Consider the following 13,857-nt stretch of genomic DNA (forward strand, 5'->3'; position numbering starts at 1 on the left):
TTCAATACAGCTCTACCATCAATTTAATTAAGTTTTTACGGCGCTTGGATCGTGAATTTTTAGTATATAAAAGTATAATATAATTTTACCAAAAAAAAAGCTATTCGTCTTCTTAAAGTGTACTGAGATGCTGAGGTTGGATTTTTTAACGCGGACCATGATTCAGAGACCAGCAGATCAGCCAGCGATGCTAAATAATCACCCAGTAATGCCGCCAACTTATCCTTTTAATGCCAAAAAATATATCAGTCAAAACAGAATCGAGTTTTCCGTATAAGCAAAATAAAATTATGTTTATTGACAGTTAGAGCGACTCTCTAGCTAGATGAAAGCAATTGGGTTTAGTTTCCATCAGTAAGTATCTTCAGTCGGCGTCCATGCGCCACTTCGATAAAGCGGCACGACACGAGAACCCTCTCATCGTGGCCGCCGGTAACTACATTCCCGATCCTGCGGACAGAATGGAAAGCAGTCGACGTCGCCCTAAACACGTCATCTCGGATCCTCCTGATCCACTAACGGTGCTTTTAGGTACTTCAAGCACCGGTCACCGTTCTCGTCGAACCCGTCGCTTGCGACGAAGGGCTCGACGAGTAAATTAACTCTCAGACACAGCCCACTGAGTTTCTCGCCGGATCTTCTCAGTGGGTCGCGTTTCCGATCCGGTGGTAGATTCTGCGAAGCACGACTCTTGCTAGGGTTCGTGTTAGCAACATCGTCAGGTTTGAGCCCCGTGAGCTCACCTACTAAAGTTAGGGTTACGCTGAAATAGCCGCTAGGGCTATCAGCTTAGGTAGGAAAAAAAAAAAAAAAAAAAAAAAAAAGGTTTAGATGGAGCTTCCAAATATCGGGACAATATGAAAAGACATACCAGTGTTTTATTGACCAATTTATGTTTGCCTCCAGGCGAGTAGTATCGCGTTTCCTTCCATTGAACACTCTAAATATTTACTTTCCAAGTCAATCTCACACGGAACATGTTTTGAAATATCAAACCCAAGAATTTCAATGTTGTTCTGCTCAGGAGTTTTTTATTTTATTTTTTTATTTATTACTTAGGTGGTTGGACGAGCTCACATCCCACCTGGTGTTAAGTGGTTACTGGAGCCCATCGACATCCACAACGTAAATGCGCCACCCACCTTGAGATATAAGTTCTAAGGTCTCAGGTATAGTTACATAGTTTTTTTGCGGTGTTTAGATAAACGGGTCATTTGCACGGAATCCTTGGGTCGAATTGAACGAAATTCAGATAACCCATCTTACTAAATGTACCAAGGAACTTTTTAAACATTATTTGATCATTTTTTGTCTACCCTCGAAGGTTATTCTGGTTTCACCCCGACTAAGACCTTTTGAATGCATTTTATTTTTATTTTCGAAGATTTAACATAAAGGTAATATAAAAAAATAAATCAATCATACTTTATTCTCACTGATAGATCGTAAATAGGTAGAAGAGTAAGCAACTTATTGCCTTTATAATTTTTTTAAATCCCCCCTCCATTTTCGTGTCATCTTAAGTAGCCCGATGTACTATAATTTAATATAAAATAAAACTATCTAACTCTTAACTACTGACCTTCTCTTTGTATTACGCACAAGGTTGAATCGGGTGTCTTAAAAGGCATCTCACACACTAAACTTTATTGCCAAGACAAAAGGTTCCTTTTTGCGGAATTATACTTGAATGCACGCCTTAAAAGGCGACTGTCACATTAAACTTTATTGCTGACAGCAAAAGATTGGTTTTTCTTTAATTGCTTAAGCATTTGTCGTTATGATTCTGATGGGCATCAATTGAATTATTGCTGATAGTAGGGCCCGTTGCGATTGTTTGAAACCACGCGGCTTATAACGGTCACTTTTCTGTTCGATACTCGGGACGACCATTCTACAATACAATTGAGAGAGACTAACAACATAAATCCCATCGAAAGCAACAGTTGAAGTGTATAATATATTATATGCGTGTTTTGGTCATTTTTTTTAAATACGCTTTTATTAGCTTCAGACCTATGTATGTTAGTATGTAACGGAATCTTTGAACATGATTTTTACCCCCTTCAAAACGTCGGATTAACTCGAAATTTCATATAATATATTTATAAGTAAAATAAATAATAGTTAAAAAAACAAAAAAATACGCTTATAACGAATTATTAAAACTATTCCAGTTTAAGGTGTATAATTTATATAGTATAACGATGTAAGATATGCTATATCGACTGACAGCTTTTTGGAAAACTTCGTGGTTGGCAGGCGACGTCTCTGCCGCTCCGCCCGCATGCATGCCCCTCCAAGATCCACGAGTAGAGCAAATAGGGATGTGCGCATTATACGCTTTTATAGAATATTCAACTAAAGAATGAAAAATAAATAATAGTTTAAAAAAATCTACAAAATACGCTTTTATAGAAAATCCCACTAGAAAATAGTAAATAAATCTTAATAAATTTGAATTAAAAATAGTGTAAGAAAAAAATATTTTATTGTAAAAAAAAGCGTCGGGTGCTTTTCAGGATATTATCAAAATAACCTTTCTACTCATATTTGTTCATAAAATATTTATAACTACAGATACCATTTTTTTAAACAATTATTTATCATGATTGAAGGATTACTGGTGGCCCGGTGGCCTTTTCAGTTTTACCAGGAGTGTTTTGGTCTCCGACTCCCTAAACTTATACAGCTCTTGGCTAATTTCCCGAAAACTGTGAAAGCGTTACAAATGTATATTAATAAAGGATATTTATCACCCAATTAATGAATTTATCAGAAAAATTTAAGTAAACAGTAGACGTAGACAACGTGGTTTGATGTTTGTTTTAATTGATAAAACGGTACCGTTGGAAATTAAATTGAAATGACCTTAAGAAAGTTTCAAAATTGGTATCGTTGACGGAGTCCGGATAGAGTCCCTTCTTTATTTCATGACTAGCGACCCGCCCTCGCTTCGCTTCGGAAACATTAAAACACACATGAAACCAAAAAAAAAAATTAAAAAAAAAAAAAAAAATTGCCTATGTTCATCAGGGACAATGTCGGCTTCTAATGGAAAAAGAATTTTTCAAATCGGTCCAGTAGTTTCGGAGCCTATTCGAAACAAACAAACAAACAAATCTTTCCTCTTTATAATATTAGTATAGATATAGATAAAAAACGGTACGTTCTTAACGCCACATCGCCATTGGCGGATTTATTTATTATAAATAATTCTTGTATCTGTCGACGATACTGTAAAAATGTTATATAATAACTTGGTAACACCCTACGAACCGATATTGTTAACAATGTCTGGCTTTGGAACTAACTCCCATCCGCGTTGTTTCCTAAGCGTTATATTTCACAAATGCTTCTTCAATAGAAATTGAAAAAAACATTCTGTGTTAGCAAGTTGGTCGGCTGTGCTTTTTGCATTATTTATATCCATAAAAAACGTGAACTTTATGCTTGAAACATAAATATGAAACTCTGAAAATAATTTAAAAGTAATTACCCAGATTTTACTAAGCAATCTGACGCCACACCCGGTCACCGTCCTCGTCGAACCCGTCGCTTGCGACGAAGGGCTCGACGAGTGAATTAACCCACAGACACAGCCCACTGAGTTTCTCGCCAGTGTTAGCAACACTCCCGGTTTGAGCCCCGTGAGCTCACCTACACGTCAAGGAGAAGCTGAAATAGCCTCTCAAGGCTATCGGCATTGGTAGGAAAAAAAAGACGCCACTGGGCCAATATATAATATATCTAGGTCCTTAACAGTCCCTACTGTTAAGGACCAAGATACTTACAATATATACTAGTGAGAATGCAAATGAATAAGCTCTAGAGCAGTGTTTTCCAACCTTTTTTGTGTCATGCCCCACTGTAACATTTCTAAAATGTTTATGCCCCCCATATATAATTTTTAACACAAAAAAAATATTTGTTCATTTAAGAAATATAAATGATAGGTTTAAGGAAGAAATCACTATGAAATTGTTATCGAAACACGTTAAGTAATATTTCAACATATATTATAAGAAAAAACCGAAAGTCAAATTGAAAATAATTTTAATACAAATCTTCTATATTAATTTAGTGCGATTGCCTCCTAACGCCCGAATGTTATACTTTCATAGAAACTTCGGCTTACGTAATTTCTTATTATGTATTGTGAAAAATTCACACTCCCGATCGCGTGGCAAAAACTAATGAATAATCCAGTCAGTGGGGCTTCCGTGATGTAGTATTTACCAGACTGCCGAAGGAGGGTTATGATTATTTCGAGTACTTACGTGATCGACGACTGGTAGAGAAATGAAATACGTTATGGTGTATAAGTCGAGAGGGCTGGTGGTCGGGGCGCCTTTTTTCCTACCTAAGCTGATAGCCTTGAGAGGCTATTTCAGCGGAACCATAACTAGTAGGTGAGCTCACGGGGCTCAAACCTGATGACGTTGCTAGCACGAACCCTAGCAAGAGCCGTGCTTCACAGAATCTAACACCGGATCGGAAACGCGACCCACTGAGAAGATCCGGCGAGAAACTCAGTGGGCTGTGTCTGAGGGTTAATTTACTTGTCAAGCCCTTCGGTTCGACGAGAACAATGACCGGAGCGTGGCGCCGACGACCGCTGGTCCGGCGTCCCGAGGGTGAGGGTGATGGGAGAGATGTGCTCCGCACTAAACGCTTCACTCTCCCCCCTTTGCTTTCTCATGAGTTCTCTCCCATGCGAGGTTCGGACGTGGGTTGTTGAGCGAAAGGGGGTTTTAGTTGGTTCGACTCCGACATGCCCCGCCCGCCATCCTCAGTGAAGGGCGAAAGTACGGCAATTTCCTCCTGACAAAAAAAAAGCGTACAACTATCTGCAATCTGCGTCTTTATCTGCAATAACTTTACTAACATTCAAGCTATATATTTATATGACAGTGTATTTGTGTCATAGTTTTTTTCCCCGAGTTTTTATTAATATTTTTAACGGAGTCGCGTTTTGGGTTAAGTTTCATATTTTATTTTATAAATATCTTTAATCTTAACTACAATAATTATCTATTACTGTTAAGGGATAGTTGGAAATATCAATATTGTTTATTTGATCAGGCATACTTCGAAGTGCCTCAACCGATAAATAAAAGACCAAAACTTTTGTATGAAATAAACTTAAAACAAACAAAAGGAATCCGCTCGACGGGGGACACATCAAAGGAAAAACAAAATTGTTATTTTTATTTAATTCCGAGCATTTCCATTTTTATCTACCTTTTAAACCTTCTCTGGACTTCCACAAATAATTCAAGACCAAAATTAGCCAATTCGGTCCAGCCGTTCTTGAGTTTTAGCGAGATTAACGAACAGCAATAAATTTTTTTATATAGATTAATTAATTAACAAAGTTTACTTCCGTTTTTGCGTTTCCTAGACATAATTAAAACAAATATTTATCGTTTAATCTATTGTTTGTTTCATTTAGATAAAAAGGCGGTAGTTAGCATATTTTTTAAAATTCGATGACTAACATCCTAATCGTCCGGTGACCACGTCAACTGTCCGAAGAACGTCGGTAATGATAACATTACAATAAACAAACCCGAGATTAAATCGTAAAAGTAGTTTTAATCAATGTTAAAGTAATAGTAAGAGTAGTTTTCTATGTTTAGTTTTTTCAGTCTGTCTGCCCAGTTCAGGAGCTTTAAATGTTTACATGTGTCTGCAAATGCACAATAGACAAACGAATATAATATTGAATAGAAATACGTTTAATATAGAACAGTTGTTTTGTCAACCGTACTTCCTAGCTGAGAGTTTTGATGACGAATATCAGTGACACGTGTAACAATAAACGTTGTCTCTCGTCGCGTGTAGCTTATATGTGACTTGCGACTGTTTGCTCGCGTTAGCGTGTGAGTTTGTAGTTGAACAAATAGTACTGATGCTACTTAGATAGTCGCTGTAAGACTGGGAGCGTTTTTATTTTTATTTTTTTTACCTATCCTAGTGACCTCGAGGGGTCATATTGATCGGGCGAGTAAGTGAATTGACGGGGCTCTAACCTGAAGACGTTGGTAACACTAGCCCTAGCAACAGCAGTGCTTTAAATAAAGTAATTTGCAGTGTAAATGTTGTAAAACGGCTGCCCCACCCTTCAAACCGAAACGCATTACTGCTTCACGGCAGAAATAGGCAGGGGTCGGTACCTACCCGTGCGGACTCACAAAACGTCCTACCACAATTAATTACGCAAATTATAATTTTGCAGGTTTGATTTTTATTACACGATCTTATTCCTTCACCGTGGAAGTCTAGTTAAGTACGTATTTCACTAGAAAAATTGGTACCCGGCTGCGGGATTCGAACACCGTTGCATCGCCAGATTCAAATGCACCGGACGTCTTATCCATTAGGCCAGAACGACTTCAGACTTCTGACAGACGTATGAATGTAGCAAAGTTAAAACTGTATACCACTAACAAAAACTTTTCAATTAATAAATTGAAAAGTTAGTTAATAGTAATCTGGATTATATTTTGATTGAAAACAAGAGACTCAAAATTATTCCTGGAAAATCAACCAATATAATTTTAATTAAAAATATTTACAGCCACATTCTGATATGGTACTTGGTGAAAATATATTCCCCCATTCATACATATTTGTGAAAATAAGCTGATAGCCTAAAATTGATGAGCATACCAATCTTACAGTGGGACGGTTCATAGATTATTCTACCGTGCTGCCTCTTGGACTATTAACAACAATGTTTCATGCATCTTTCTATTATTAACACAGATGTTCTTTAAAATAAATCGTTGATTCATCTAGCGCGTTTGCAAACAATGTTAATTACATGTAACTGTTCCGAGACATCATGATTTTACAATACGTTTTAATATTCGTTAGCTTAACCCAGCGGTTGAACGTGTGTTCGCTCTCTGTCATTGTGTAGTATTTCAAACGTGTTTTTATATATACTAGAGGTCTCGCAGTACCCGAAATTCGACTATAATTAATTGGAATTGTAAGTTTGTACACTATTATGACCACAGACGTCAAGAACACAAGTTTGACAATAAATAGTATGCATGCGTGTGTGCGTCAAATACATGGTATGTAGTGTGTGTAATGTTTTCTTTATTGATTTAATGTATCTTTTATGCATTATTTAAAAAAAATATTAGCATTGTGCACTTCTTCTCTATATTCTCTATAAGTGTGGAAAATTTCATACTCCTCCGTCCGCGCAATTTTCGTAAAAAGGGATACAAAGTTTTTGCTTCACGTATTAATATATATAGGTAATATTTTGAAAATTTGAAAATCAATATTTTTTTAATTACAAATTTAATACCAAAAATTTTACTTAGTCTTTTCTAAGCTGAGCTTAGTTTAAGTAGCATGTTTTGATTGGAACTAAGTAATCTATAATTATTGTCTGTTATCTTAATCATTTTAAATTCATTGCATCTCTCTTATGCTGTGGCTTGTTTAAATCAAAATGGACATTGTCGGATCGGCCGCAGTGATAGGTAAGTTGCGGACCAGTCTAATCTACTTTCATGCCTCGTATTCCTTAATTCTTAGTCGTCGTGTCCTTAAGGATAATACGTCCGGTGCATTCGTGTTGAGCGATGCAACGGTGTTCGAATCCTGCACCCGGGTACCAATTTTTCTAGTGAAATACGTACTTAACAAATGTTCGATTGACTTCCACGGTGAAGGAAGAACATCGTGTAATAAAAATCAAACCCGCAAAATTATAATTTGCGTAATTACTGGCGGCAGGACCTCTTGTGACTCCGCACGGGTAGGTACCACTTCCCTGCCTATTTCTGCCGTGAAGCAGTAATGCGTTTCGGTTTCGGGGCAGCTGTTGTAACTATACTTGAGACCTTAGAACTTATATCTCAAGGTGGGTGGCGCATTTACGTTGTAGTTGTCTGTGGGCTCCAGTAACCACTTAACATCAGGTGGGCTGTGAGCTCGTTAAACCATATAAACAATAAATAAAAAACTGTGGGTAGCGACCGTTCTTCTGTATCACTTTCTCTCGCACGATCTTTCTCCATCTCTTCCTCTCTCTGTCGTTGTGAATCTAATAGTACCAAGGTATTAGACTGTGACCCCGAATGGTCCAGTCAAATACTATCACGTTTTTTATTCACGCACTCTTCTATTTAATCAGTTTAAAATAACCCACAGACGCAGCCCATTGAGTTTCTCACCGGATCTCTCAGTGGGTCGCGTTTCCGATCCGGTGGTAGATTCAGCAAAGCACTGAGCTCACCCAATCGCTAGCTTAGGTAGGAAACAAAAAGCTTAAAATTATTATCACCGAGATAATAGGTAGTGATGGTCCCTATTCTAATTCCTCAGTGCAACTTTTCTTGTGTGCCCTGGTATCTGAACGTATATATCACTTTGACTAGCTTTTATTAGCTTAGGTATGTTTGGTTGTACGTAAAGTCATTTTCTCAGACTTGAAGAGGTTCGATAAACTCAACAATGCACCAATTATATAAGTTCGCTTTAATATCTTGACCGGAATGAACAGGTGATGATGATGAAATTCTGATTGAAGAAAGATGAAATTCGCTATTAGTTCGGTTTGCTATTTAAATCTGTGTGTGTATGTGTGTGTGTTTTTTATTGTTTAAACTACATCATCATCATCATCATCTTCGTCATTATCTTCATCATCATCAGCTCACAGTCCTCCACGGCTGGATAATCTCCCAATTCACAGCACTAAGCCCGGCTCTCCTCATCCACTTCATAAACTTAAGCTACATAAATTATTAAAATTATGTAATAACATATGTTAATAGATGCATGAAAGTGCTCGTATTTTATCTCATGGTGGTCCTTATCAATAATAACCTTAGTGACAATGCCAATGTATGTGTGGCTTGAATGTCTACAGATTTAGCGGTTAGAAAAGCAATTTATATTATTATTATTTTTTTATTGCCCTTATAGGCAGACGAGCACACGGCCCACCTGACGGTGAGTGGTTACCGTCGCCCATGGACTTCAGCAATGCCAGGGGCAGAGCCAAGCCGCTGCCTACCGCATGTTATATTAATAAACTTTTCGCACTTTTGTTCATTCTTTTTATGATAACAATTTTCGATTCGCATTCAGCACTCGTGTTACGTTTGCCGATTCCAGATTCCCGTACGGGCACAGATGGCGGCGGTGACAGCAGCACTCTGGACATGGGCAGTCGCTCGTCCCTCCACACGGGCCTCCACATGTCCGAAGACGAGCATTGGGAGATGAACTACCACGAGGCAGCTATTTATTTAGAGGTGATCAGATATACTATACTGTACTGTATTGTACTGTACAGTACTGTACTATATAATACTATTATTATAATTATAGCATATATTATATTATAAAAAAAATATTTCAGGAAGGTCAAAACAACGAAAAGTTCGACTCCCATCCATCTAGTCCCGAAGAGTTACCAGCCTACCTCAGGGTACACAACCCCTGGTACCATGGCCTCGATCTACTAGCTTCATTAGTTTTAATATTATTGGCATTCACCGAAGACCCAGCCGTTCCCACATTTGAGGTAAGATGTATTACAAACATACTTTTCCCCTCATGCCATTTCTTTCTCTTCTTTATTGAATCTTCTGTGCTTTCATTTTCTTTTTCCTATCCTTTTTTTAGGATGGGAAACGTATTTCAGGATCTTGAATGAAAGATCCAAAGGTTACCCTTATATTTTTGAGATACGAACAGGAATCCAAAGATACCATTAAAGAATGTAAACTGCATTACAATTTGAGTCAATATACATAATGGTATCGCTACTGAAATCTGGAAAGCTGTTGGGTAATGGTACTAATGTACTGATGTTATTTTAGCTTCCAGTATGGGCACACGGTACTATAGAATTAATGGCGTTAACTGTGATCGGAATAGAGCTACATCTGAAACTAAAATGGATCGGATGGAGCACCATACTTAAACACAAGAGGACCATGTTAAAGGTACGATACGCGAACTTCTTTGATCTGCAGATGCAGAGAATTGTGCATGTTTTAAAGAAAACCTTTCTTCAATGGAAAATACGGTTGTTGGTAGTGACAGGCTTTAAAATTAGTTGTCAATTCGAAAGAAGAATTATGGGTTTTCTGCTATATTACATATCACATGATGTGTGTTTTAATAAAAATGGTTACATAAATATAATAATCATTTTGTGTACAACGTTTTTGGCGGTTTATGTAAGATGATCTCCGACCTAAATATGTAACAAGCTAATTAACATTTTAACTAATAATGTATAGAGCTTCACTTTTGAAATTACAATCGAAAATTACAATCTCAATTTCGCGAAAGGATCGATCGCTGATAAACTAGATAAGGGATAAGTATTTTATTGTATGGTCCTCGAATTCCACGAGGTAGTGCTGTAATATAAAAAAATGGAACTTGAAATTTTGGAAGGAAAATTTTAATCCCCGTTTTTATTCCCTACCAATTTAACTAAATACATTTAAATATGGTAAATAAATAATTTTAAGTTTCTCATGAAAAACTAGCCGCTTCTTAATTACAATAATATCATGGGCTATAAAGAACATATTACATATTAAAATATACACAATAGAAACGATTTATTTTACTTGATTTCGCCTTACCCAATTATCATCACAATTACTGTATGTCGACCCACTGTACTAAATGATTCACTCTACTATGGGTCATTTAAATGTAGGACAATTCTTGTTGACCACGGGCCACTTGTCAATGTGTATACCACACAATGTAACTATTTTGAGAAATCAGTTGGATATATTTAAGACTTTAGTCATTCTAGTTATGACTGTACGTGATAAAAATAGAGATAATTTCACGCATAATTCTTGATATTTCCAGGGTATAACCCTGCTAATAATGGTGCTTGAAGCTGTGGTAGTGCTATGCCGGCAATCCTCACACTTCAGAGTAACGAGGGCGTTGCGTCCTATCTTCTTAGTGGACACGCGGCACTGCGGCGGAGTACGGAGGTTCATTAGACAAATTCTGCAATCGTTACCACCGATTATTGATATGTTAGGTATGAATAACTAATACAGAGATGCACAAACATCAAGAATTGACGTAAAGTTAAAAAACTTTTTGAACGTTTCCATTCATGTTGAATGTAACAAAAATGTCATCTAGATAAACTGACATTATAAATATACGAAACTATGAGATCAGTTTTTAGATAACTTTTGTTCTGCCCTGTCTTTAAAAAAGGCAATTTAAAAACGATGTAATCAATAGTTAAGCTTGAGTATATATGTATATTAAATGGCATAGCAAAATTTGGTTAAATCCATTGATTAGATCTAGATCTTAAAAAAATAAACATAATAATATCTAATAGGTAATATAAAAAAGAATCTATGTTGAATGTGTTTCGATGTTATTATAACTGTGATCAGTAGACACGAAAAAGGAGTAATCTAAATACAATTGTATTTTTGTTGCAGGTCTATTAATGTTCTTCGTGGCGACTTACTCGCTTTTAGGATTCTATTTATTCTCTGAGCACGTAGACAATGGACACTTCCAGACGCTTAGTGACTCATTCGTTAGTATGTTTGTTTTGCTGACTTCGGCAAAGTAAGTTGATTCATGCATTAAACTATTTATTTTTTGTTTGGTTGAATATTATCGATCTCGCTGATATGATTGAATGGTACCGTAAAATGTGCGAATGACAAAATCGCCTGCCACTACATTTCACGAGAGCAGTACCGCGCAGAATCTACCACCGGATCGAAATAGTTTATGATGCAATGTTAACAGAATTTGTAATATACATTACGTTATATTGACTTTTCCTAAAAATAATTATTATTTCAGCTTCCCAGATGTGATGATGCCATCTTATGCCAAGTCGAAGTGGTACGCACTATTCTTCATCTTGTACATAATCACCGTTCTCTACGTCTTGATGAATTTGGTTAGTATAAACAGTCTTATTGACGAAGTACAGGAAACTAATCCAAAGATTGAAAAGGGATTTTTTACTACATAAATATTAACAGAAAAAAAATATCTACCTACTAAAGCCGTATCGTTTTAGTTTGATTAGTCGACAGTCATGTTAAGTATACATTGCGTACCATGTTTGAACGTCATATGTGTGTATCAACCAAAGTACATTCTCGGTACAAGTTACCTCTCCCGGCATAATTCCTATTTCCTTCCGTATTCTGAAGTCAGTAAAGAATTGATAAAATTCTGCAACTATGCCAATCTGTATTGAATAGCTGTGCGTTGTCTTCAGATGTTGGCCGTTGTTTACGAGACCTTCACCCGGATCGAACGCGAGAAATGTCGCGCGCTGTTACTGCATCGCCGCGGCGCTACACGTCACGCCTTCCGACTGCTTGTCTCACGACGAGCGCCTCACGCAGTCCGGTTGAGACACTTCGCGGGACTCATGAGACATTACGCGCCGCATTACAGTTAGTGCCCTCTTGTAATTTCAGTTTATTAATTTGTTTACCGCTAAAGATTAGCATCAGAGTCCACTGGCAATATTTAATGCCGTTACTCATCTTGAGACACGAGGTCGTATTTACAGTTGGGTGGACGAGCTCACAGCCTTCAAATCGAAACACATTACTGCTTCACGACAGAAATAGGCAGGGTGGTGGTACCTACCCGCGCGGACTCACAAGAGGTCGGTCCTACCACCAGTAATTACGCAAATTATAAATTTGCGGGTTTGATTTTTATTACGCGATGTTACTTGAAGTAAATTGTGAACATTTGCTGAGTACGTATTTCATTACAAAAATTGCCTGCCTGTGATTCGAACACCAATATATCGCTCAATACGAATGCACCGGATCTCTTATCCTTTCTTAACCTTTCCTTCCAATACGACTTCAGTTGTATTGTTTGGCGGCGCCAGTCCCAACTCTACTACCAGCAATTACTATTAGCAAGCTATTAGTAAGCTATTAGTAGACTTTGCGAGATTATTTTTTAACGCCTGTCTGAAAATTGTTTTATACCCCAATCCTTGCATAGTTCGTCTCGTCACGAGTACACCGTCCGCTCACACCAGTGTATTGTCCTTACCTCCCCAGATGGTCTAGACGTGTACCTAATGTTCAAGCACCTGAACCAGACCGGCACAGGGGGTCTCTCCCGGGCGGAGTTCGCGAACGTGTACGATGTGTTCGCACTGCGCTGGGCGGCGCAGACCGCGCGCGCTCCGTGGTACGCCGCGTCGCCGCTCGAGCCCATCGCCCGCGCCGCCGCCGCCGCCGTGCACTGGAAACACTTTGAGCATCTTGTCTGTAAGTCCACAGATTACTAAAAGAAAAGAAAAGAAAAGAAGCCTTTATTAACAATCTTAATTCACATTTAGGTACATACTATTCATTTAACTTTTTTTTTCTTTGCATTTCACATCGGCTAAGATTGCTTTGCTTTCGCATAGGCCTCCCCCAAATCCTGCTATAAATTCCGGTCGTGGCATTTCCTCTTCCACGTAGAGCCTGTAATCTTTTCCCCTCTCGAGGGTACCATTCAGTTACTAATTTGGACCGTTTTTCTGTTTTGCTTCTTATTAAATGATCTATCAATTTCCACTTTAATAAATTAATAGATTACTAAAGCATACTATGTAATATGTAAGTCTTATTTACTTTAAGCTATGGTAATGAGTTTCAGGCATTGATTACTCGACCTTTGAGACTATCTCAGTTCTCGGTATTGGAAGTCGCAAATCCATACTTAAGGAAGAAACATAACATAATTAACTCAAAACAGGAGGTTGATTTCTAATTATTTAGAACATTTTAGCTAATTCTGAGACAGTCAGCACCGCTTTACCAACACCTAAGC

General features: G+C 37.6%; 1 protein-coding gene across 4 annotated transcripts in view; it reads left to right on the forward strand.

Annotated features, from left to right (window-relative positions):
* Positions 1-13,857, forward strand: part of LOC101739181 (two pore calcium channel protein 1) — a 34,303-nt gene that overhangs the window by 7,833 nt on the left and 12,613 nt on the right. For 3 of the 4 annotated variants that reach the window (XM_004928932.5, XM_038016601.2, XM_038016599.2), the window contains exons 2-9: positions 9,151-9,290; positions 9,398-9,562; positions 9,861-9,986; positions 10,879-11,059; positions 11,481-11,613; positions 11,857-11,956; positions 12,284-12,464; positions 13,095-13,307. In XM_004928932.5, the coding sequence (XP_004928989.3) occupies positions 9,151-9,290; positions 9,398-9,562; positions 9,861-9,986; positions 10,879-11,059; positions 11,481-11,613; positions 11,857-11,956; positions 12,284-12,464; positions 13,095-13,307 (1,239 nt within the window). Of the gene's footprint in view, positions 1-6,893; positions 7,001-9,150; positions 9,291-9,397; positions 9,563-9,860; positions 9,987-10,878; positions 11,060-11,480; positions 11,614-11,856; positions 11,957-12,283; positions 12,465-13,094; positions 13,308-13,857 lie in introns of those variants that run through there. The other variant, XM_038016602.2, reaches the window with a different exon arrangement.

This window comes from Bombyx mori, chromosome 16 (genome assembly GCF_030269925.1).
Source record: "Bombyx mori chromosome 16, ASM3026992v2".
NCBI classification, from domain to species: domain Eukaryota; kingdom Metazoa; phylum Arthropoda; class Insecta; order Lepidoptera; family Bombycidae; genus Bombyx; species Bombyx mori.